This window comes from Bicyclus anynana, chromosome 16 (assembly GCF_947172395.1).
Source record: "Bicyclus anynana chromosome 16, ilBicAnyn1.1, whole genome shotgun sequence".
NCBI lineage: Eukaryota > Metazoa > Arthropoda > Insecta > Lepidoptera > Nymphalidae > Bicyclus > Bicyclus anynana.
In genome coordinates, this window is record NC_069098.1 from 12,678,573 (window position 1) to 12,706,098 (window position 27,526).

Sequence of the window (27,526 nt, forward strand, 5' to 3'; positions counted from 1 at the left end):
CTGGAATACTAAATAACTTACTTTTTATGCTAGAACAATCCATAGTTTCCACGGGATTTTTGAAAACAGAATTTCTAGGGAACAAAGTTGCGAGTGTCCTTTAGTTAGAAAATTAATTTATAAGTATTTCAGACAAAGTCGCGATCCTCCGCTAGCTAATAACTTATACGTAACTTAAAATACAATACGCTAGATATGTATATTTTGCGCTTGACTTTGTCTTTATTTTGTTTTCACTTTCCTTACATCAAAAGCTTTCCGAAGTCTTTTGGATAGATTTAGGCTTTATCGTCTGCAAAAACAAATTGTTTTTGTGTAACACAATATTTGTGTAATCGGTACACACCCTGAGGCAGTTCATACTTCGTGTCACAGGGGTTATATTATTATGTTAGGAGATAACACAAAAAATCATGAATAAGCTACAAAGTAAAGTGAATACAAAGGAAAGTCTTACTTCGTCGTTATCAACCCATATTCGGCTCACTGCTGATCTCGAGTCTCCTCTCAGAATGAGAGGGGTTAGGCCAATAGTCCACCAGGTTGGCCCAATGCGGATTGGCAGACTTCACACACGCAGAGAATTAAGAAAATTCTCTGGTATGCTGGTTTCCTCACAATGTATTCCGTTTTAGACACGTGATATTTAATTTCTTAAAATGCACTCAACTGAAAAGTTGGAGGTGCATTCCCCGGGCCGGATTCGAACCCACACTCTCCGGAATCGGAGGCAGGTGTCATCACCTCTTCTATCTGGGCTACGTGGTAGTAGTAGAAGTCATTCCTCACTCTTAGAGGAGCACTAGAGGTATAGTACTACTAAGGCACCGGCGAGTTTGAGTAAGGTCCCGGAGCAAACCAAAATGCACTGACGGTGGCCCCCGAGGGGGTATTATTGGTAAGGTCCCACAAAACTCGTCTTCTCCCCCAGTAAGTCGGGTATCTCAGAAAGAAATTTCCCCCCGTGACAAAAAAAAAGGTGACCTAGGACTAGGTGATCTAGGAAGCGGGATTCAAACTTATGACCTGACGGCGTTAATCCGTCTTATTTACCTTTTACTTTTTATTAAGCTCAATTGTGTGTAAGGCGCACAACACACTGCTCTTTTGCCGGTCAGGAGTATGTTGGTGACTCGAACCCATGAGATTTTCCGCCACCAAAAAGTGCCAGACGTGACTAAGGAAGTCTGCAGTTCAAAAAAAGCTTTTTATTCATATTGTGAACATTCACAATGCATTTAGGTACAAAGCGGGTGAAGCTAATGAAAAGTTTCACAGTACCTTTTTGTTTCCAACATTTTATCACATTTTTCATTACATTGTCAAACGTGTTAGTTGAAAAATCTCACATTTCAAACAAACGACAGTGCACAGACATCACAAACGGGGGTAGTTTCAATTTGAATACCGCGAAAATTTAATCTAGAACATAAACCGAGTGCCTGTGACAGTCAGACCTACCTTATTTTAGGAGAATTTAGAAAAGTTTGTCAGATCTACTTGATTTATGATGGAAGGCTAATTTTGTCAGATCATTCTCAAAGTACAAAATTAAGTTATTTCAAGTAGAAGAGTCTACTTTGAAATAAATTAATTTGTATTTTGAGCATATTTTTAAAAATTCTACCACTGATTCGGAAGGCAGGTTCATATCATTTATGTTAGTACTATGGACCGTGATGGCTTTGGAAGGTGTCAAGGCTCCAGATCGTCAATTGTCCAAGTATAAAAGATAGTTTTTTAAAACTTCTACAGGATATTATAATGATATCGTGTCTGTAATTAACAAACCGTTAGCTTCGTGGGAATCCTTCTCTAGAGATCTTTAAAGGTTTGTATAAAAACAATATTTAAAGGTGATTTTCGAGGGGTTGCCATGGAGCTAACTTGGGAAATGATTTCACATATTGTTGAGGGTCTGGACTGTTGAAACCAAACTCGATAATGGAACTGTACTATTACTATGGTAGGGCATAAGGAGGACAAACTTTCAGCTTTACTAAAATGTATGTCTGGCCATCGCACGTCCAACACTGAAACCCATAAAAATGCCCGTCAGCGAACGGCGGTTTTGTCTCTTTTTTATTCCATACGGAATATAACACCGTGTAGTGGAACACGGAAAAATGGATGACGTCACGAAACAAGATGGCTCCCGGAAAATTGTCATGCTAGTATTTTGTAACGAGGTAATTAAGTTTCCGATCCCGAAGGACTTCTGCGCAAGGTTCTGTGAAATAAAATAGATTAAATACCTGAAACATTTTTATCTGTGATTGTATATAACTGTTTATTGTCACTTTATTTGTACACCAAAATTACGTAAACAAAAAAAAAAGAGATATATTATGAAGAAAGCAAAAAACAAAAGGCGGCCTTATCGCTAATTAGCGATTTCTTCCAGGCAACCTTAGGCTTTGGAAATCACGTGGACACCTACTAGTGAAACGAGGTAATATTCATTCATTCATTCATTATTATTATCTAGTGAACAAAAATGTTTTTACGTGACCAATGTTCATCGTCAAAAACCTCGAGCTAACTGACGATAATTTTGCAATAAAATAATATTGCGACTATAAATCCGAGCCGTGATAGCCCAGTGGCTACGACCTCTGCCTCCGATTCCAGAGGGTGTAGGATTTAATCCGGTCCGGGGCATGCACCTCCAACTTTTCAGTTGTGTGCGTTTTAAGAAATTAAATATCACCATGTATCAAACGGTAAAGGAAAAACATCGTGAGGACACCTACACACCAGAGAATTTTCTTAATTATCTGCGTGTGTGAAGTATTCCAATCCGCATTGGGCCAACGTGGTGGTGGCCTAACCCCTCTCATTCTGAGAGGAGACTCGAGCTAAGTAGTGAGCTAAATATGGGTTGATAATAATAATGATTATGAAATCTGAAACCGTCTGCCTATTTTATAAGTCTATGGTTTGAATGACCAAATAGAAATCGCTATAATGAATGCGTGTAACGATACAGAACAGAATGGCTCCTAATTGCAGCGCTCAGATGGGCGGCCGGCTGTGTGATTGAACCAAACAGTGTCGTTAAACGCATATTAGAGGCGAACGGGCTGGCGACTGCTCTGTTGCGATGGTTATGTGTTTTCGAAGCTTTGAATTCTAATTATCTATATGTACACGAATAAATGAATATATTTGGGCAATACTCACATCACTATCTGCCCCCAACGTTATAGATATCTATATTCATCATCATCATCATCATATCAGCCGATGGATGTCCACTGCAAGACATAGGCCTTTTTTAGGGACTTCCAAACATCACGATACTGAGCCACCTGCATCAAGCGAATCCCTTCGACTCGCTTGATGTCGTCAGTCCACCTGGTGGGGGGTCGGCCAACACTGCGCTTACTAGTGCGGGGTCGCCATTCTAGCACTTTGGGACCCCAACGTCCATCAGCTCTTCGAACTATGTGCCCCGCCCATTGCCACTTCAGCTTCGCAACTCGTTGAGCTATGTCGGTGACTTTGGTTCTTCTGCGGATCTCCTCATTTCTGATTCGATCACGCAGAGATACTCCTAACATAGCTCGTTCCATCGCCCGCTGTGTGACTCTGAGCCTTCATACGAGGCCCATAGTTAGCGACCAAGTCTCGGAACCATAGTATATAGATATCTATCTATATATTATAGATATCTATATACTATGTATATAAATACTTATACATCTTTAGTATAATATTATAAAGAGGTAAAGTTTGTAAGTTTGTAAGTTTGTCACATTTTTGAAATGGGGTAATCTTCGGAACTACTGGTCCGATTTTAAAAATTCTTTCACCAGTAGAATGCTACATTATCGGGGAGTGCTATAGGCTATATTTTATATTGGTATCATATATATTAGCCGAGTTATCAAAGTTTTTGTCATACAGGTCGGACTGAAAATCCTCTCAAACAGACTTATTCGCATGCGTTGCCTTAACTATTGTGTAAAATTGAAATTAATGTATAGAGACTTTATGTATCTTTAAAAGTTCTACAAAAAAGTCCGCGACACCATATATCTATCTTCTATATATTAGCAGATATTTGTGTTTTAAAAATTATTAATTTTATATACTTAGGTTTACGTCATTATTTATACAACTAAACTTTAATCCTTATTAAAATAAATTATTTAATAATCACAAGGATATTATGGAGCTAACATTTGCCCTTCACAGTATGTTAATTACTTAAATAGTTTCGGAGAGAATACAAAATTTCTAAAAGACGCAGAAATTCCGCTATATAACGCCTGGCGCTTTCATTTACGTAGTTCCCGTTCCCGTGTGAATATGGGGATCAAACATAGCCTATGACACTCGCAAATAACGTAGCTTTCTATTGGTAAAACAATTTTCCAAATCGGTCCAGTAGATCCAGAGATTACCTCCTACAACCACATGAACTTTACCTCTTTATATTATTAGCATAGAAGTCTCTATTTCTCTTGGTCATACCACCACTCTCGAAGGACTGGACCGATTTTGCTAAGGGTAGGAGTAAGATAGAGAAGTTACAGGGTAGGGTAGGGTACGGGTAGGGAAGCGTAGGGGTAATGTAGGGGTAGGGTAGGTTTAGGGTCGGGTTTAGGGTAATGGTAGGGTAGGGGTAGAGGTAGGGTAGTGGTAGGGTAGAGGTACGGGTAGGATAGGGAAGTGGTAGGGTAGAGGTACGGGTAGGATAGGGAAGTGGTAGGGTAGGGTAGGATAGGCGTGAGATAGGGGTACGGGTGGGATAGGGCTAGGGTAGGGTTGGGGTAGTGGTAGGGTAGGGGTAGTGTGGGGGTAGGGTAGGGTTGGGGTAGTGGTAGGGTAGGGGTAGTGTGGGGGTAGGGGTTGGGTAGGGTAGGGTTGGGGTAGTGGTAGGGTAGGGTAGGGGTAGGGGTAGGGTAGGGGTAGTAGTAAAGTTGACATCGAAATTTACGCGGACGAAGTCGCGGGCGTCCGCTAGTACTATATAAAAGTGAAAGGTCATCACGATATCTCGAAAACCGCTAGATATACAAAGTTAAAATGTGACAGGGGGCAATTTATAGTTAGTAGACGTCCGCTAATGCCGCCGCATGTCCGCTAATAAATGTATACTTTAAGGAGTGTGAGTGAGTGAACGAGTCGTGAGTGAGTGAACGTGATTGAGTGAACGTGAGTTCACTCAATCACGTTCCCAGATAGTGTTCAGTAATTAAACATCGCCCTAAGCCCGTCAACCATCATTAGAGCATGGTGGTCCATATTACCTCATAACCTACACACGATTGTTGCCATGTAATGGGTCCTTAAAAAAGTTAAAAAAGTATAAAAAAAAAAACATTAGAGCATGGTGGGTCTTAGCTCCATATCCACTAACCTACAAGGTATTGCTCGATAAAAAACATAAAAAAGGTTTACAAAAATTATGATGATGATAATTACAAAATCGTTGGCAGCCCTAGCTGTAACCGCAACAAAAAACTCAAAACAATATAGACGGAACGAACAGTGGTTATCGAAAAATGTAAGGTGAATTGTTACTCTGTGGTTTGCAGTATTTTGTTAGCTTTTGGTTTGTGCTAGTTGGGTGGCTTTGTACCTAACTTTGTTTATTTTTGGAAATACAAATATGCCTGTTGGTATATTTGTTTTTTTCTTTAGTTACCTATATGGCCGACTTGCGTCATTGATTTTTACGCCGGAAAAACAAATGTGTTATCGCTGCGTTGCAATGATTTGCGGTACGGACGGCTTCAGTGTGCTCGTGGCGTTCGAGCTGTCCACATCTCTTGTTGTGTAATTATTTAGGGGTTACTTGGAATAGGCGGGGAGAGTGACTCGAGTGGAAAAGGGGAGTGTTTGTTAACAGTCTAAGAATCCTTAAACCCTACACACAACGTTCACAAGTGCGTGACTTCACTCAAGGTCATTCTCTGCCATTCTAGGGTCTTATCTGGTTACAGTTTGATTTGTTAATTAAGTTGTCCTGACAAATGTGGCGAATCATAACCTTTGTTTGACATTCGTTTTCTTATTTTTGTAATCACATCCGAGTCTGCTAAAACTTGTACTAATTTACTAAGTTTTAACGATTTGTAAGAAAATCTACAATAACACAAAATTACATTATTTATCAATATTAAAATAAAAATAAATAAAATAAGCCTTTATTGCTGTTTTTATCATTTCATACTAGTAGTAACTTGCTAACAAAATTAATAAAATGTAGGGTTAACAAATAGATAAAATAGTAATTTTCTATTCGATTGATTTCCCTTTCAAACAGCTTGTCTTGTACAGACAAAGGCCTCCTCTAATATTTTCCACGTATTTCTGTCTTCTGCTAATCGCATCCATTCTGGTCCTCCTATTTTCTATTTAACATTTAAGTATATCTCTATAGTCTATGAATTCAAAATAACTGTTATTGCTTATAGGTATTTACACGACACTAAAACTCAAATGACGATTTTTTTTATTTTTTGTCTGTTTCTCCGTCTCTTTATCTAGACTAACCTCTGGAACGATTTTAATAGGACTTTCACTGGGAAATAGAGTGTCTGGTAAATATTGCTATAAGCAATAAGACCGCCTTTGCACATACTTGTATACTACTTTTTCTACTGTTTCCTTGGTTATTGTTTTTCTTTTGTGCAATAAAGTGACATTTTACTATACGTTTTATTTTGATTTTAAATATTTGGCGAAATGAACCCTTAGTATACGTATTATTTCCACTTTGAAGCTTTAGTCCGTTTAAATCGTTTAAAAGCATTTCGTTGAGAGTCTATAATAGTGGAAATTTGCAATGGAAAACCGCGCGCTACACGTTTTAATAAAAAAGCGTTGCAAATACCGAAATGGTGCTATTTTAATGGAAGTAATATGTGCTTACAGTATTTTTGTATAAAAAAATCGTGTACATATTTTTGTATAAAAAAATCGTGTATTATATTTACTAGCGGACGCCTGCTTCGTCCGGGAGCCATGGATTTTCCGGGATAAAAAGTAGCCTATGTGTTAATCCAGGCTATAATATGTCTTAATACCGAATTTCAGCTAATTCGGTTCGGTAGTCGAGGCGTGAAAGAGTAACAAACATTCACATCATCAAAATCATCAGTTTTTGCAAATCTCGGGAAACCATGGATTTTTCGGGCTAAAAAGTAGCTTATGTGTCAATCCCGAGTAAAATCTATTTCCATTCCAAATTTCAACCAAATCGCTTTAGTAGTAGCGGCGTTAAAGAGTAACTTTCACGTTTATAATATTAGTAGGAGTAGGATTTTATACTTTACAATTTACAATTGTACCAGAAAGCTGTTATAGAGCATACGCCCGTTCTTCTATAGCAGTGGGAGGCGTCGGCCGTGGCTAGTTACCACCCTACCGACAAAGACGACAAAGCGATTTAGCGTTCCGGTACGATGTCGTGTAGAAACCGAAAGAGGTGTGGATTTCATACTCCTAATCCTAACAAGTTAGTCCGCTTTCATCATAGATTGCATCATCACTTACCATCAGGTGAGATTGTAATCAAGGGCTAACTTGTAGAGAAAAAAAAAGTGGGAATTATGGTATCTACCTACTAAGTATAAACTACTTCACTGCTACATTTCATCTTTCTTAGTCAAGTGGTTATCGAGATTGACCTGAGTCCTTTCGCTTCTTTAGATATTTAGATAAATATTAGAAGAAAATGGTCCAAATATTTCTGTCTCGAACCCAGGACCTTATGATTTGTAGGACCACCACCACTGGACTAACAAGGCAACAAAACTCTTTTTACAAAGCCAGTGGCGTAGCTTGCGTTAGAGGAACCCTGTATCAAAATTAGTTGGGGGGGCAATAGACGAGCGGAAAATCCCGAAAATCTCTAGCAGTTATTTATATTTTATTCTCCGTGAGAACCAGATTAAACGAAATTGTGGATTAAATTTTACTAATTTTTGCTTTCAAAGAGTTTGTGTGTTTGTTTGTTTGATTGAACGCGCTTATCTCAGGAACTACTGGTCCGATTTGAAAAAATCTTTCAGTGTTAGATAGCCCATTTATCGAGGAAGGCTATAGGCTATATATTATGCCTGTATTCCTACGGAAACGAGAACCACGCGGGTGAAACCGCACGGCGTCAACTAGTCATTGATAAGGCTGATACGGCGGTAGCCACCCCCTTACACAAAGCCATAAATAGGGTTAAAATCCCATACCTTTTGTTCTTTATTCGCCGCCCGCTGGCCGCGAGTTAAACAAAGTACGGAAGGCTTTTAATAAATTATATCGTGGTCCGCTAAGCCATCAGTTTGTACAGAACCCTTATTCATAATGAAATTCATGTACAGTGTACACTCTCTCCAATTCATACGATGAGTTAACATAGCGCTATTACTGTTGTATAGTTGTAATTCTTGTAAAACTTGTGTGCCTTTAAATCGCTGATACCTGCGTCATCATCATAATCATCATATCAGCCAATGGACGTCCACTGCAGGACATAGGCCTTTTGTAGGGACTTCCAAACATCACGATCCTCAGCCGCCTGCATCCAGCGAATCCCTGCGACTCGTTTGATTCGTCATTTCTGATTCGATCCCACAGAGGTACTCCTAACATACGAGTAGCTCGTTCCATCGCCCGCTATGTGACTCTGAGCCTCCTCATGAGAGTTAGCGACCAAGTCTCGGAACCATAAGGTCATAACTGGTGACACGCACTGTTTGAAGACTTTTGTCTTCAGGCACTGAGTAATTTCGGATGAAAAGATGTCGCGAAGTTTTTCGAATGCAGCCCAGCCGAGTTGGATTCGGCGGTTCACCTCTTTCTCGAAATTGGAAGCATCAGTATTTATCTTCGCTAAGAAAGTAAATATTGTACCTATACCTTTTTTATTATAAAGAATAGAAACTTAAGGTAACTTATTCTAATATATTTATTTTATTGCACAAAAAACTATTTAATGGAAAATAATAAAAATGTAGTATACATATGCAAAGCTAAACAAATGATAGGTAATGTTGTAAATACTGATTATTTTTTAATAGAGTAACTGCTGAGTTTTTCACTGGTTCTTCTTAGTAGAGCCTCCTTTCGGAACCGTTAGTTACAAAAATCGAAATTGTCAAAAGAGTTATGTAGTAATAAACATTACCAAGTGACCTGTAGGAACGAATAGCTTTGTTTTGAGGTTTTATATAGCAGACTAGCGGACGCCCGCGACTTCGTCCGCGTTAAACTCGATGTAAACTTTCAACTACCCCTACCCTACCCTACCCCTACCCTACCGCTACCCTACCCCTACACTACCCCTACCTTTTCTTGACTTTTTTTTGCTATAAACCTCACGGAGCCCGAGACCTTTCCAACAAATGCAAAACCGTGGAAATCGGTTCGTGCGTTCTAGAGTTATAGCGTCAGGAAGGAAAACCCAACTTATTTTTATATAGTAGATTACGAAGTGGGAGTAGAACAAATATCTATGTTTCTTCTATTTTAGTTACTTAAAATGGGTAGCCTTTGCATGCATCTACTAAAAAAACATTACAACGGTTAGCCCTGCCGCCAATCAAGGGGAGTGGGTGCCAATCCATCAACGTGGTACTGCGAAGTATCGCAATTTTGATTCCAAGTTTTTGTTGTCTCTGAAAATCAATTAAAATAACGCGCCCTTCATTCGTTAATTGAAAATTTTGATGAAAAATGTTTGATAAATTGGGCTTCTCGTAGGTAATATAAATACCATTATCATTTGCATGTCTCTAGTCCACTGATTGATCTTTTTCTCTTTTGTTATTCGATAGAACATTATATAGATATTGTGAAACTTGTTTTTCTCTTTTCAGTTCATTACGCTTACGCAGTCGGTCGGTAATGTTTTTTTTTTATTTATATTTTACTAGCGAACCCGATCAAGCTTCGCTTTTACTCATTCCCTACACCTATCCTATTCTACTGTCATCCTACCCCTACCCTATTCCTTCCTTACCCCTACCCTACCCTACACCTACTCTACCCCTACCCTACCGCACTCTCACCCTACGCCTACCCTACCATACTCTTACTCAACCTTACCCCTACCCTTACCTCTTCCCTACACCTACCTTACACCTTACCATACTGCCACCCTACACCCACCCTACCATACCCTACCCTAAGTGTCCTTCTCCTTGTTCTAAGTTACCTCTCCAACAATTTTCAGCCAAATCGGTCCAGCCGTTCTTGAGTTATAGGTGTTGTAACAAACCCGACTTTCTTTTATATAGCTTATCTACCAAACTCATTCTTAAATCAAGATTTTATAGCCAAAAACACTAAAGAAAAATATAATATGTTAGAATTCCACTAGTATCCACTAAGATTGGCGGCATTGACTGAATTTCAGCCAGGATATTATACTAGTGAAATGAGCTATGAGACCATCCGGATAGCATTCTGGATTTTGGCAATACGCCGACAATACGGACTCAGTAGGTAAGTATATTATGTTATCTTGTTATGATCTAAAACATATTAGACATTTGAATGATTATATTATATAATTGATTTTGAGTTTAAAATAAATTTAAAATAATATTCTGTTGCTTTCTCAATGACAAAACAAAGACTTATAGATTAATATCCCACGAAAAAAATATATAATGTTTTTTTCGTGGTATAAGAAATATACGGTCTTAAATTACTGTAAAAGTAGAGCCGATAGCCCAGTGGATACGGCCTAAAACTTCGGAGGGCGCAGGTTCGAATCCGGTCTGTGGCATGCACCCCCAACTTTTCAGTAAATGCATTTTAAGAAATTAAATATCACGTATCTCTAACGGCGAAGGAAAAACTTCGTGAAGAAAACCTGCATGCCTGATAATTTTCCTAATTCACTAATAATTAATTAATACGTCACTTGCTTGGCACCGCCTTCAAAGTGATCATAAGGTACATACGATGTTATTATTCGCTTTTTAGTTTATTTGTGTGATTTTTAAGTCGGTTAATTTTTTTTTGTTAAAGAAATTTTATTTAAATATTAATATGAGCATAGATGAGTTATTGTTTCGGAGGTATATTATTCTAGAGGCAGGTAATAGGTATTACGTTGTACGAGACACATAAGTTAATAAGCAACGAGCAGGTAGCTGGCTCGTATCCAAGGCACTTGATATTAAAGGATATTTTACTGCAGGTCTAAATCATTGGGCCTGCAAGGCGTATAATGCTAGAATGGGGAATATTAAATTCCCTGCCAACAGCCTAGTTCTGGAATGTGGTCACAAATATTGTTTATTGCTCTAACGGAGATCAAATTAAAATATGTATTATGTATGTATGTATACATGTATGTGTTATGTATTATGCTTGTACTAAGTGTAATTCCGTTCTACATTTTTTTTATTTAAAGACTGGATGATGTTATAATAAGGATGATGACCGTTTTTTAAATTGTATATAAATTAAGAGTATACTAATAGCAAAGCAATTTTGTAAAAGTAACAGGGTATCTGCGATCATTACTTTCGGAGCTATAGGGTTTTAAAGGGTCAGATTTGCGGCGCTGCCGCGGATCCCTGAAAAACGCTCCATACAAAATGGCACGATTTAGTGACGTCGTTGGCTCGCTGATCGTTAGGTTTGTATGGGCGTTCAAAGTAAATTACTAATATCTTTGTTATTTGTGCGTTTATGTTTATAGTTCATGTATTGAAAAATGTCACATTTAATAATGTAAGGAAGCTAAAACTGTATGAATTTTCATCTAATTACGATAAAAGATTTTTAATAGATTTTGAAATTTTATTATCTCATTTATTTTTCAAATATCCAGACAATCGTCGCTTTTCATGTATAAATTAGTAAACATTGACCTTATTTACCCGAATGTATCATAACAATCAATATATTCAAACCTATTCATCATCCCCATTTATTCAAACCGGTTGACCTATTCACTATTTTGGTCTTTATTGTGAACCTATTAAAGTAAAGACCAAATCAATTGACAATGTGTCATCTACATACTATTAGATATCAACCAGTAAGCACCGGATTACGTTTGTATTTTGTATCATAGTATTTAGATGAAATATTGTCAATTGATTTGTTGTTTATTTTAATAGGTTGATACTAAAAAACAAAATATAAGAAAATAGGCCAGTTGAACGGTTTCTATAAGACATCATACTAAACGCTAAAACAATTGATTACTAAACTAGACTACTAAATCAGACCTGAGTAAATTTTGTTTAAAATCCTTTAATGGCTCAACATAAATGTCACGGAACCCAAGACTTTTGAGCTGGCATTTTTAAATGCGCCAGAGAGCTCACTTCTGACTTAGCAAATTATTTTGATTAAAGACGATGCTCTGAAAAATACATTATTTTTTTGTCTTATTGTTTAATTATTAGTAATGCTGCTTATACCTTAATTAAAAAACTAAAGCTATTTTATTAATAGTATTCTTTTTGTTAACGTTATTTTAGAATTATATATACAAGTATAATAGGTACTTAATTACATAACTTTATTTTATGTATTGATTATACATAAAATTAAATTTGCTGTTAAACAAATATTTACTAAGCGCACACAATTGTAAAATTCTTATTCAGTCTACAAATCAAAACATTGAAACAATAAAATAACAGAGCTGGTAACAAACAGCTTATTGCTGATGACGGGTAGTTTGTTAATATTTGAACAGCCTTGTCGCTCCGGTAGGGAAAGGTCATTCATCGTCCGGCGCCCAGAGGGGGCGGACGGCTATTATTTCAGTAAAGTTGCTGAGCAACACAAATACATATTATACATGCAGTTCAGGTGTTTTATTGATTCACTATAACAATGCAGAATACTATATACATGATTAACAAATTGTCAAATAAATACATGAATGTATTTGTACATTTTATATATTATGAATTGTATATTTTTAATACAAAAATTACAACGTATCTATTTGTTCACAAAAATGAGTTGTCATATGTACAACTAGATATTCCTGTCTTATATAAGAGGGAAATTTTAAATACTGCTCCTAATTTTAAACTCCTCCTCCAACTGTGTTAGGGATGGGCACGACAAAGGGGCTAAAACCCAAGATCAAGGTATTGAAACCGTTAGTTTATCGATAGGGTGATTGAGGCTTCAAAATATGACATTTGTAACCATAATTGATGAAATTTTAACTTCATAAATATGAAGTCTTTTACCTTAATTTTGTTGATTTAAACATCCATCTGAGCATGAAATCATTTAAACTGTTTAAACTGGAGAAGTTGATGGTTTGAACTTAAACCTGCTAAATATAAAATCTTTGACTTTATATGTCAAGGAGTGAAAGCTCAAGCATAATGCCCTAGAACGGCGTTTAAGTGTTCCCTGTGTTGAAAGGTTAAGGACGCTGAAGCAGGTCATTTGAGAAAAATTAATAGGTCGTGACGTTAGCGGCCTAGTAGAAATACATTGTTTTGTACTTTTTAAAATAAATATCATTTAAAAAAAATGCGCAATACATGACTTAGCTGAATACTGAAATGTCTGTGAAAAGAAAAGCAATCTATAAACGCAGTTTGTTTTTCAATATACTGAAAAATAACTTGGAAAAATTCAAACTATCTACTGCCTGGTTTTTGTTTCATATAACTACAAAGTTAATATATTTTTTATTGACCTAGACATACAGCTTAACAATATCATCAAATCATATCAGCCAATGGACGTCCACTGCAGGACATAGGCCTTTTGTAAGAACTTCCAAACATCACGAACCAACCCCTGTAGCCAAGCGACATGTCGATTATCTTTCTACCATCACAAACGCTTCGAAATCTAGAAAATTGTATGGGTATGATTTGCTATCGATAGGTCACGTGATCAAGATCTGTCATTCCCATACATATTTCTATTTTTCGAAGCGTTTGTGATCGTAGAAAGAGAATCGACGTACCACTTGGCTACAGAGGCTGAGCCGCTTGCATCCAGCGTAACCCTGCGACTCGCTTGATGTCGTCAGTCCACCTGGTGAGGGGGTCGACCAAAACTGCGCTTTCTGCGAAATATATTTAGAAGATTTTCAGTCGAATCTGAACGTTGTCGCTTGAATTCATCGGTTTTCACAGAAAATTGCAAATTAAATCAATTACGAGTATTCCCTATTTAAAATTTACTCAAAATACCGCATGCTTCTATTCAATGCAATATTTATAGCCCGACCTGCCTCGAACCCAGGACTCCATGATTCAAAACAGCCCAACCATTGAGACAGTTCGATATTAAACTACTAGAGCATCATAACTCGTGGTAAGTAAACGGTAAGCCATTATCAAACTATCATTCAACAAGCAATAAACAAACAGTCAATCACGTAATAGCTATGAATGTTAACACGCCGTGATGAGGTATGATTGATCTACCATAATTGCTTCGCGGAGTAGGTTATAATTAATTTATAACTACTGTGTAGCCTAATTTCCAAGGTATCGGTTTATTGTAGTTGAATGAAATATTAAATGAACAATAATTGTATATAAATTTATTCAAATTTGGTATTAATATGAGCAAATGTTGTATATCTATACGTATTATAAATCTGTAACAGGTCAAATAAACTAAAAAAAAGATATTTTGAAAATTTTAGTTGGAGGGCATTATATACCTAAGAGTCGTGATAGCCCAGTGGATATGACATCTGCCTCCGATTCCGGAGGGTGTGGGTTTGAGTCCGGTCCGGGGCATGCAAACTCTCAAACGGTGAAGGAAAACATCTTGAGGAAACCTGAATACCAGAGAATTTTCTTAATTCTATTAATGAAGTCTGCTAATCCGCATTGGGCCAGCGTGGTGGACTATTGTCCTAACCCCTCTCATTCTGAGAGGAGACTCGAGCTCAGCAGTGAGCCGAATATGGGTTAATAAAGACGATATACCTAATCCATACTGAAACCATTTTTTTTTATTTTGGTGTGTGGCGTGCAATTCGTAGATACATATATACATTACCTACCTTGAAGACTTATCATGAATCTGTATTAGAGAAGAAAATTTTCATTTTGTACAATTTGTACGTACAGTGCATAGTTAAAAAAACCTGTACACGTCACTGGCTATATACATTACTGTCTTGGGAAAAAGTTAAGTGCGTCAGAGCTGCAAGTCTGGTGGAAAATTCGTCGAATCACAGTTCCAATCTTCGATGGTGTCCGCGATGCAGAAAATTGAACGGCCTTAGCTTTCCGCGGCAACACAACGCATGAACGAGTTGTTCAATGACACCATTATATTTACGAGTAAGCCCTCATTCGCACGAGAGTTTTTTTAACGCACGTTAAAAAAGCGTTCAAATACAACAAATGCATTCCAAGTGTATGTTCATACGACAGCGTTTTTAAAACACGACGCTTTATTTCGACGAGCATTTTCAAATTTGGGCGTTGGACCTTAATTTAACTTCATACTATATTTTTTTTGATTACATTTTACATTTATATGATACATTTTACTTTGATCGCTTTTTGTAACGTCCGTAAAGAAAACTTTCGTGCGAATGAAGGATAAGGCCTCAAAATCGAAAAAAGTCGTTATTTAAAGACGCTGTCGTGTGAACATACACTTAGGAATGCATTTGTTGTATTTGAACGCTTTTTTAACGTCCGTTAAAAAGCTCTCGTGCGAATGAGGCCTACACCAAATTTCATCAAATTCGGTTGAGTTTCTTAGCCGTGAATTGGTAACAGCCAGACAGACGGTATGACCTTGCGAACGCTCGCAATTTCGATAGCTTTATTAGCACTATCCGTTATCATTGAAATAAAGCCTTTATTTGTACATACATAATGGCTCGTTATCCAAAGGCTTATGCGTCTTCATCATAAAGTCTTGTTCACAATAAATACCAAATACCAATATTTAGAACCTTTGGAACCACTTTCAATGTATTTTCTTAGAGCAGCAACCAATCATTAATATAGGTATGTTTTTGAAGTAATATTTTATGGCCATCGGTTTTTTTACATGATCATCCCCCATGACCCCAAATAATCGTAAACTACTACTGCTAAGAGTGGGTACTACAAAAACTAACGAACAGTCACATTTTTATTCCAAACTAGCGATCGCCCGCGCGCGTGTATTTCAGTTTACTACAAATCCCGCGGGCGTGGACTTTTCTATAATAGAAAGTACGCTATATGTCACACAATCTTCTCTAGCTTCCAGTGAAAGTCCCATCAAAACGTGTTCAGCCGTTCCAGACCTTAGCCCGACCAAACAGACAGACAGGCGGATATTTAAAAAGGTATGATATGGTTTAGCATTTTTGGGCGTTGGAAATAGACCTTAATTTAACTTCATACTATTGAACGCTTTTTGTAACGTCCGTAAAGAAAACTCTCGTGCGAATGAAGGATAAGGACTCAAAATTGTAAATGCAACACTGCTCGAAATAAGCCGTCGTTTTTTAAAGATTTAGCATCAGAAAACTTTATTTTTTAAACCACAGACAATATTATTTACATGTATTGATTAGGTATACAAACTAAATAATCATCAATCCGTGGATTAAAACAACACGTTCGAGAGAGCACGTACACCAATATAGCGGTTAAAACACAAAGTTTACGCAATCTTGTCCAGTCATCTCCGCCGGGCGATGGCTAAACTAATTAAACCTTAATTACAAACATTAATTTACCAGATCGCCGGCCATTCCATCAGCCGCCTGCCCGGCCGCTGTCAACATGTGTTTATGACATACAGACAACTAAAACATGTATAGTTACATTGTATGGTTGTCACGACATCGGAAGCTTTAGCGTTTTCTATAATCTGTGGTAAGTTAGGGCACATAGTTCGAAGAGCCGCTGGGGTCCCAAGGTGCTGGAATGGCAACCCCGCACTAGAAAGCGCTGTATTGGTCGACCCTCCAACCCAGGTGGACTAACGACATCAAGCGAGTCGCAGGGATTCGCTGGACGCAGGCGCCTCAGGCTCGTGATGTTTGGAAGTCCCTACAAAAGTTCTATCTCCTGCAGTAGACGTCCATCAGCTGATATAATGATAATGATGATGATCTGGGCCCTTAGTCATGAGCTGGCTGGCGTGCCCTGTGAAGTATTGCTCTGCTGTGCTTTAAGCCAGGGCCAGCTGCTCGATCAAAATCAAAGTTGAAGTCAAAATTGCTGTGTATCAAGTACGTAGGCGTGCGTTTACAAGCAATTTTGAAACTTCAGATCATGTAAGGTACTTAGGTACGTTTTTCATACATGTAGGGGGTTCCAAACAAGCCTTAGTCCGAGAAGAGCCCACAACAAAGTCGACCAAGGTCAATTATTACTATTAAATAATTCAAACGTATTCGTATAGTTAATAATAATAACAATAGTAAAATCATTTATTCAGCCAAAAAACAATATAAATAAAAGAAAACATGTGAATGAATACTAACTTAATACTAAGGTTTCGGCTGAATGGGGCGCTGCCTCAGCTATATGCTATATGCTACATATAAAGCAAAAGTATATAGTTCCATATAAAGCAGAAGATGGCAACCCTAAGTTTAAATTACCCGATACAAGGGAATCTATTTATTATGTGTAACAGTTTTAGGGGCGAAATTTCTGTAAATTAGTGCGATTATGGTATCCACTTTGACGTACGGGTCCGCAATTAGATCGTGCGAACTGTGAATTCGGGAGTCTATAAACTTTGATCTGTCAGTAGAACTAACACTAGTTTCACTGACTGACTTTACTCTTCATCAGTACTTCTCTGCTTGTTATTTATATAGAAATATGTATCTACTTCTGATAATAATTGATAATAAAAATATTTTTTTTATTAATTCATATCAGAAAATTCCTATAAAAGTACTTACCAAAATACATTACATTCAGTACATTAAACTTAATATCTTACTTTTTATCTTTTTATTTTTTGTGTACAATGAATGAATGACTATATACTTTATATAGTCATTCATTCATTAAAAATACTTGAACCTTGTTTACGAGATTATCGTCATATGGAATGTAGAGTCAACTATTATTATTCCAATACTAGTTTCAGACAATGGTCTTAAGGCGAAAAGTTTCGACCACACCTTGAGAAGCTTTCGCTTATCTGTTGGATCAAGGGTCAGATACAGAAGTCAGTGAAGACGGCGCGTATTCTGAGGAGATCTTCACACTGGATCAAGTAGGTCTAACTATCGTAGGCCCTTGTTCTAGTATTCAAGACAATTTGACGTATACGTATTATGTACGTAATTCAAGTCTAAATTCGAGGGCTCAAGTTACACTGGTCGCCCCGTATTTATAGCCCAATAACACACATTTAGGGCATTTAGGCGAGGCCCTGACACGTCGGCCCGACTCACTTTTATTGGAGCGTATTGGCTGTATATGACAGTGGTTATGGACCGGAATGGTATTCCAAATCTGTTTATTTCTACCCTCATTCATTTAAATTTTTTTTTCAAGTTATTTATTCTTATTTATTATACGTTTCATTTACTCACCACAAAACAAAGAAACAAACAATATAACAGACAACTAAGAAAAAAAGAAGTAAGAAACAAAAAGGCCTTATCGCTTCATAACGAGCTTCCAGGCAACTTGAAGTTTAGGAAAATATTAGAGTGAGATACTGCAGGTGTTATAGTCTGGCAAGTTCGTTGATGACACTCCCATGATGCGGGCGACGGGGGGAAAGACTGCATGGGTGTGAATTCGTGCGTGCGGGGAATGAGGTGCATCAGTCGTGGGTTTTTCATTTATCGCTACACGCGTCCTGCCCGCGCGAACCATCAGGAGTGTTACGAACGAAGTTGTCTTGATATTAAATGACAATAAGACGATTTACTCTTGATATTATGGAGCTAATATCATTCATCAGTATATTTTAATAGCCCATAGCACAGCACAAAGTTTTTAACTAGAGTAGGCATTATACTTATAAATTGTAGAAAATGGGAAATTCCTTTTCAAATACAGATTCATTTAGTCCTCAGCTTCTTCTTCAGGTAGTGCGTTTTTGTATCTATGAAGTGTACGTCATATGCAATGCCTATCGCAAAGTCAGGGCTGTCTGCCTTTAGGAGAGAAAAGATTTGGAGCCTAGATCCGCCACGGTGCTCCAATGCAGGTTGGGGGGCTTTAGGTGATGATCAGCTCTATAACGATCACTGTCATGATAAACAGATAGGCAAGGGGGCTTAATTGTAATAACTTCTCAACTCCGGGCTGCTTCTAAAAATATCTTGGGAAATAACTCAATATTTCAATAGTTTACGCTACATTTTACCTACGTATTCTTACGACCAACACTAGGTTGGTCGACTCCCCACTAGGTGGACCAAAGACCTCAAGCGGGTTGCCGAGAACCACTGGATGCTGGTGGTTCGAGACCGTTTTTGGCCATGCAAGAGGCCTATGTCCAGTAGTGGACGACTATCGGCTGATAATGATGATGATGATGATGATGATGATTCTTAACTACACGGGTAAAACCGCGGAGAGACGCTAGTCAACTATGAGGAAGTGGTTATTTTTTAGCTCCTATTGACCCACAAATTATTATTACAGGAATACACGCGCGTGAAAAGGAAAAATCTCAAAAGCTATGTCTGTAACAATTTCGAAGAAATATTACCGTTTTTGTGAAACACAAAAATACATTTTGTCGGCGTCTCTCGCATTTCCTACTCGGCTTTGACGCACGATGCATTGGAAAGTTGAAACGTTGTGATTTTATTTGTGAATTCGTTAACTGGGAAGGGAACAGACGTTCGCCAAATCCGGTATCAGATGTTGTGTTTGTTGTATCCGTTTGATTCCTACGCGGAATACTTTCTTTGTTTTCTCATGTGATTTTGTATTGTGTTAACAATGTACGGGGAAATTTATCTTACAATCATTATCTTCTATATCTATATCTATTCGTACCATCATCATCAACATATCAGCCGATGGACGTCCACTGCAGGACATAGGCCTTTTTTAGGGACTTCCAAACATTACGATACTGAGCCACCTGCATCCAGCGAATCCCTACGACTCGCTTGATGTCGTCAGTCCCTGGTGGGGGGTCGACCAACACTGCGCTTACTGCGGGGTCGCGTACTTGTGCGGGGTCGCCATTCCAGCACTTTGGGACTAAGGCTAAAACTGTAGAATGACTTGATGGATTTGAATAATTTATTTTTGATATTGTTCAGTGTTAGATAGGAGAGACTTTACTTGGTAGAGACTTGTAACTGGTGAATCTTTTTACAATTTGATCGTCAGCGGCTTTGTTTGTACTTTTGTTAACTATTGCCACAGTAGATATATTACAAGCAGTATAATAACTCGGCCATATTTTTGAAATAAATACCTACAGCCGCGCGCTCCGTAAACATGTGATAGGGCTGCCTGCCTCCAGCATTTTAATTACATTTGCCAACTTTGTGTTTCCATTTAGTTATGTGATTGTAAATATACTTTTTTTAAATAAACAAATAAAATACTTTGTAAATTGTAGTAAAATAGGAAGTGATCAATAAAATGCGTGTTGTTTTTTGATTGGTAGATTTAAATAATGCTGATACAATCAATGATCTTGAAGGACCTTCATATATTTATTTTGGTGATGCCATCTATCTATTACCACCACACTAGGTGACCAAATAATAAAAAATCGGTCAAGTGCGTGTCGGGCCACGCGCAGTGTAGGGTTCCGTAGATTATGTTAGCACTTTAACCCCTTATGTAATGTACAAAAATACCGATAACGATACCCCCACACTATAGAATAGACGATAAAAAATTGACCCTGACTTGGCATGTAGGGAAGGAACTACAAAAAACAAATTGAGATTGACCGGGTTCGGTTTCGGTATATTGATATCAGCCGGCTCTTTACTTTTTTTATTCAAATACATTAAAGTATGAGCAACACAATAATGTTGTTAAATTCAAACAACTTCTTTACGTAACTTCTTTATTACCTTAAAATACAGGTATACAAAACATACATGTCATAAGATTTAAATCTATGTATTACATAATAATCAAAGAAAACAACCTAAATGAAGAAGTTAATAAATAATTATTTAATAATATTATATTAACGTTTACGTCATTTTTACGTCGTTTACGTTTACCTATTTACACAATTTTATCATTTAAGCATTTATTTTTATATATATTTATTAAATTATGCCTTTAGAATACAAAATATTAATCAAACTTTATAAAAATAATAACTTTTTTCCTAGTCGTCATAATTAAAAAATCCAATACACTGCGTTCGTCACCGCGGCACAGTCGCAACGGTCTTCACCCCACGATCACCCCACGTACGAGCTGCGTAGGTATAGCTCGCGTTTCGACCTTTAGTATGAAGTCCAACTACTGCTTGTAATATATCTACTGTGCTATTGCAGTTTGACAATCAATTTTGTCAATCATGTTTGATCGTTAACATTTGCCTTATATGTCTATGGTTTTCTAAACTATAGTTTTTATAAAGGGCTCAGAGTCATTCAGCGGCTGAGGTAGCAAGCTATGTTTGGAGTATCGCTCTGGAGCGTTTGGAAATAGGAAATTCTTTGGCGTTTGGAAATTGGAATTTTTTGGCGTTTGGAAATTTATACAATATTTCTTTGTCCATACAGTGGACACGTCCATCGGCTGATAATGTTTAGAAACTTTTTTATTCTAAGGGTGGACTATCCCTGTAAAATAGACTTACTGATATTTATCATTGACATTATCGATATTAATATAGATTAGTTTGTACAACAAAAACAAAACAATAAAAATGAAATTGATTGTCACAAAATTTTATAAAACTTTTATATTTCATGTTACTCAATTATATTAATTTAATAAATGATTATATTACCTAAGTCAATCATAATATATTTCCCACGTTTGATCATTATCATTTACTCTTCAAACGCGCATCTTTTACGTATATTTAATCTCTACATATTGCCTAAATCCTTGCTTTTCATATGTATAATCACTGCACTGGTACAACCACCCCTTCGTCGATTCTCCTCCCCATACGTCTAAAACCGCACAAATACTCTCTTACATAACAATAATACTATTTCTACAGCCTCCCTGACAAACAGATGTACCACCTACACTTATTATACGTATATATAGCTACGCAGCGGACCACGTGGTTCAATAAAATATGCGCGATGATCAACGCCATCTAGCGGGTGGTGCACGAACTACGTTACCAGCTGAAATGGTTCGTGAAAATGTTGCAGTTTCAGCGCAATGTCTCTCACGTTGTGTTCATACTTTACCACTAGATGGCAGCACTAGTTACATAATAAATGTAGCAATACAACTTACGAGCTCTAAGATGTCTAGATTTTCATTTCTTGCGTTTAGTTCACCAAGAATGCTATTTTTATTACCATTCTCGACGTTCTATAGTAGATTAGGTATTAATGAATATTTTTATTTATTTAATTGTATGAAATAGTTCTTTACAACTAAGTACAAGTAATAAAACAGATGTTTATTGTTGTTTTTCTTTGTTATAGCTTTCGGAGCTCGAGCAGCGAGTCCTGGAGGCTGAAGGGAGGGCAGAGGAGGCGGAGGATAAGGTGAGCACTTGTACTAAAATGTACCTTCTTTTATAAATCTTTAGGAGAATGTACACTTATAAGATTTACTTAAATAAATTGGTATACTGAAGGTAGTTCAATTTGTTTTAAATGAATTCTTTTGTATCGCTGACAAAGACTAGATTTTTTTAAAAACAGTCATTAAGTAAAATAATTTAATGAATATTAATTTAAAGTGTTTATTTTTTTTATAAAATTTAATTGAAAAAAATCTGTTTTAAGGTCTTCATTTAAATTATAATAACTACTCTGTGAACCAATTTCGGTGGAAAATGAAAATTTCTGTTTTAAATTGATAATGAAAAGATGCATTAGATAGTTAAAATTATACCTATCTACTAGATTATAAACTAAGCTAGTTATTACCCGTTGCTTCGTTTCGTTCGTTATTCGTTATATTATTCATTAATGTAAGCTTTTTGTTTTTTTTCCATTCTAAGATAAGCAACTAGATACTTCTTTTCTGAATGGAAAGTAGATTTTTTTTTTCTATACTCTCAACTCGTAGATACCCATATAAACTTTAAGATCATTAACGTTTTCTTTATCAATTAGATAAAGAAAAACGTATAAAAATTCAGTAATTTATAATAATTTAGTTTAGTCATTAGCTGGTGCTTGCAACGCGGCACGATCCAAACCATGTGAAATGTTTGAGATCGTTACTGTTCCGATAGTCATTTAATCATTCAATCATTGGTCTTATATGCGAAAGTTTCGACCAACACCTTATGAAGCTTTCGCTTAGTTTAATCGAAGGCCGGATACAGAAGGCAGTAATACTTCAGAAGGCGCGTTTTGTGAGGAAATTGCTCACAAAACTTTGGCACTCAAAAGGAGGGCTGGATATTTTTATACAGCCCACTCGATGTTTGAAAATATTTACACATTCATCCCCAATTTGATCCTCCATGTTTTGTAAACGGCTGAAGCGATTTTGATAAAGCATATCTACGAACTGTCATTTGATAAACCGACTTTCAAATAAAAGAAACACATCCAAACCAGTTAACCTGTTTAGACAGACACATGCGTCAGAGCATAAAATATAACATTCATGCTACACAATACATCTAAAAAATATAGACCTCTCTAAAAAAAATAAACAAAAATCATAATAAACGCATCATGCTTTTTATAATAATAATAATCTGAACAGTTTCACAAAGGGCCGCTTTTGAACCCGGCATGAAAAGGTTCTAGAAATCCTTCACAACTACAATAGACGCAAGTAGGGAGGGTCGGCAAAAAACCTCCTTTATAATCCGTAGCGTGAGTGGTGACCCCAACGCTTTTGCGGACCGTCATCAATGTACTGCCATAGTTTTTGTCCTCCAACATACAAATACAAATAACTAGCGAACGTGCGTGACTTCGTCTGCGAGAGAATCGTTTTTTAGTTTCATTGTACATTTTTATAGCAGACGCGCTGCAGTTTCACCCGAATAGCTCCCGTTCCCGTAGGAATACTGGAATAAAATATAGCCTATGACACTCACAAATTAAGTGACTTTCTAGCGGTAAAAGAGTTTTTAAAATCGGTTAAGAAATTACCACCTACAATACCACAAACCTCTTTATATTATTTAGTATAGATAATAATTGCATTGAAGTTATATACAACTAGCGGTCGCCCGCGTCTTCGTTTACGTGACTATATTTTATAGAAGATAAAACGGATTAATAAGCTATTCTTAAAAGATAGATAGGTATATTGTACATTATACTTGTTTGTAGATATATAAAAGAGTTTCCTCTATGAGCTGGATGTATCTTACATACATTGTTTTGTTCTAACGACTAGGTAAGGCTAATCGAGTTTTCATCAATCATCGTCTTATTTCAACCAATTAACACAAAACCTTTACAAATTATATATATTTAAACGTTTCTCATGAAACAGTCTATCTATTGGCGAATACCATACGAAAATCCATTCAGTAATATTAGAGTGTGTCGTGAAAGACTTAGGACTAGTAGTGTGGTTCATCATCATCATTATCAACCCATATTCTCAAGCTCACTGCTGAGCTTGAGTCTCCTCTCAGAATGAGAGGGGTTAGGCCAATAGTCCACCACGCTGGCCCGATGCGGATTGGCAGACTTCACACACGCAGAAAATTAAGAAAATTCTCAGGTATGCAGATTTCCTCACGATATTTTTCCTTCACACGTGATATTTAATTTCTTAAAATGCACACAACTGAAAAGTTGAAGGTGCATGCCCCGGACCGGATTCGAACCACGTCCTCCGGAATCAAAGGCAGAGGTCATATCCACTATCACGGCTCTAAGTAATAAGAGTCAGTTAAAATAAATTTGATACAATATTTATTGTAACACGTTAACACTGTAGCGACCAGAAACATCGCCCCTCGCGTGGCACTCGGCTCGCGACGCGCCAGGGGTCCGTTTAGGGATTATTTTTGAGAGAGGGATTATTTTGGGGTTACATTTTTCGTGTACTAATTGCAGCATAAATTAATTTGCGCTATGAATTTATGGTTGGAGGATATACTAAAGGCTTTATTAATTTAGTATACTTGAGTAAGTAGGTCAGAACCATAAAAATCATTAAAGTGTTACAAGTATTAAGATTTCTATGGTTAAAACCAAATGGTTATTTTTTCTTATTTTTTAAAGAATCTTTTACAACAACCGACTTTTGATTTATTTTATGTATGGATTGATGTCATAGGATTATATGAATTGAAATGAAAGTTTTATGTGATTAATACATTAATAATGGATTTTTTGTTTTAATCTACATTGAAAAATAGTTACTGAGTTAGTTTTCTTAAAAGATTAAACTGAAAAATGACATTCATAAGAATCGATTTTTCATATACATATAGCCCACTTTATGAAAAAAAATATGGGCAGTAAAATTCGATGAACGAATGACAGCGTTACGTTTTTTGTGCTCAACCTATTCTGCGCACCTTTCACCGTGCGTTGCACGATGCGGCCTGCTGCTCCTGGGTGCAAACCTTTCCCTTTCCAGGCGTAGGTATTGAGACGTTCTTGTGTGCTGCGGGTAACATACACCTATTCGATCGACTGTCTAGTCGATCTGAAAGAGTAAACTCCACACTGCGTCGGAGCTGACATACTCTTTTTTTGATATCTTCATCTTACTTTAGTCCGGTAGTTTTAGACATTATAAACCCCAATCTGCGGAAGAATTCATAGTGAGCTGAATTTTTGTATACACCTATATTACATTTTATTGGAGATGAAAAATTCACATTGATATTGAATTACTGTGTGAACAAACTGACATATTTACAAAACAATCAGAAAGAAACCCTTGATGATTTTTTTTCGCTGCATATTTTTTTTAATTTTCCGCTTTATTTGCCAACGGTACCTACGCGAAGAGCTGTGCACACAGCAGCGCCGATGCTCTCCGGGACGGCGTCTATTGATTTTCCAGATTGCACAACTAAACTATGACTCATTCAGCTTTTAATGTTACAGATGAAACGCTTTAAAAAAGCTAGTTTGTTTGTATGCACTTTTCCACTCATCTGTACAATATTACTTTTTTAAGTAAAAATTTTCAATAGCTGTATATTTGACTAGTGAAATAAAATGTCTATTTGACTAGTGAACGCTCGACTTCGGCCGCGAGAAATTCAGTTTTTTTACAGTAACCATTGGTATTTCCGGTATAAAAGGTAGCCCACTCGTATATGTTACTCAGTTATAAACCCTGACATACAAACAAACAAATAAACAGGCAGAAAGATAAAATTTATAAAAATGGTTGTTTGTGCTTTAGTATTGTGTAAATGACTGTAAATCAAATCATTATTTATTTCTCAGAATGTGTATAAACACTTGAGAAAACACAATTATTTTGAAAACACAGACATATATCTTAAAGAACTGAAAGACCCTGACAGCAAGCGACCCTCGACATTATGCGATTCTAAACTAAAAATTTTGAAGATGCAAAAGTTTGAAAAATTGCTAATACCAGATTAAGTGATTACTTTAAGTAGCATAATAGGTAGTCTTTACACCAAATACACTAATTTTTATAACTATGTATATGTACATTAGTCGTTATATTTTTCACTATCCAATCAATCAATCAATCAATCAATTAATCAATCAATTTATTTCTTGCATGCATGCATGCATTATTTATACAGGTGGTCGGTAGATGTAGATGGTAAATGTATCTTGTTTTGTTATTTATTATCCCCCACCCATATCCCGTATATTACGTTTTCCCGGACGCGTTTTTAGTTGGGTCCCTGCGAAATCGTATTAAACGGGTTCTACTGTATATATTTTAATTCCACGTAAAAGTTTATGACATATGCACACCTATTTTCAACTTAGTTTTGAAGATATTTTCTTTACAGAAAGAAATGTAGAGATGAAAATGTGAATCAAAATCTAACAACTTAATACTATAAGAATAATACAATTACAATTTAATTACATCTTGTTTCTTCTTATGTCTTTCTATCTTTTCTATTCCAAGCATACATCACTTGACCTAATTACATACAATGTTTGTTTTGAATTTGTAACCCAGACCTTGTGCGAAACAACACATGTACTCAAAACCACAGCATTCTATATTTAGCAGAACTAAATACCTGAGTATTTTCTTAAGTCTTCAAACGTGTTGACCTAATTGTGAGCTGGAAGGTAAGTAGACTGTCTATAACGAGATTTCTGAGTATGTTATGGACTTCTTAGACTCTTAGTTAAACTAGACTATACTTATACCGCTGGCTGGGTACTTCTGCTTCTTCCTTCTGGGCCGTGTCCGCACTGGGCCATGTGATTGACTGTACGTGGGTCATTTGGTGTAGGTCCTCGCTGGAATCACTCCATCCAGCTGAGCTGTCAGTTCTCATCTATGTATCCAGTAGTGCTAACATGCGTTCAAGTAACGAAAAA

At 36.8% G+C, this 27,526-nt stretch overlaps 1 protein-coding gene across 7 annotated transcripts in view; it reads left to right on the forward strand.

The window, feature by feature from the left end:
- The window catches only part of LOC112057842 (uncharacterized protein CG43867), a 408,406-nt gene that overhangs the window by 308,169 nt on the left and 72,711 nt on the right, over positions 1–27,526 (forward strand). For all 7 annotated transcript variants that reach the window (XM_052886261.1, XM_052886262.1, XM_052886265.1 and 4 more), the window contains one exon: positions 22,520–22,582. In XM_052886261.1, coding sequence (XP_052742221.1) covers positions 22,520–22,582 — 63 coding nt within the window. The remainder of the gene's footprint in view (positions 1–22,519; positions 22,583–27,526) is intronic.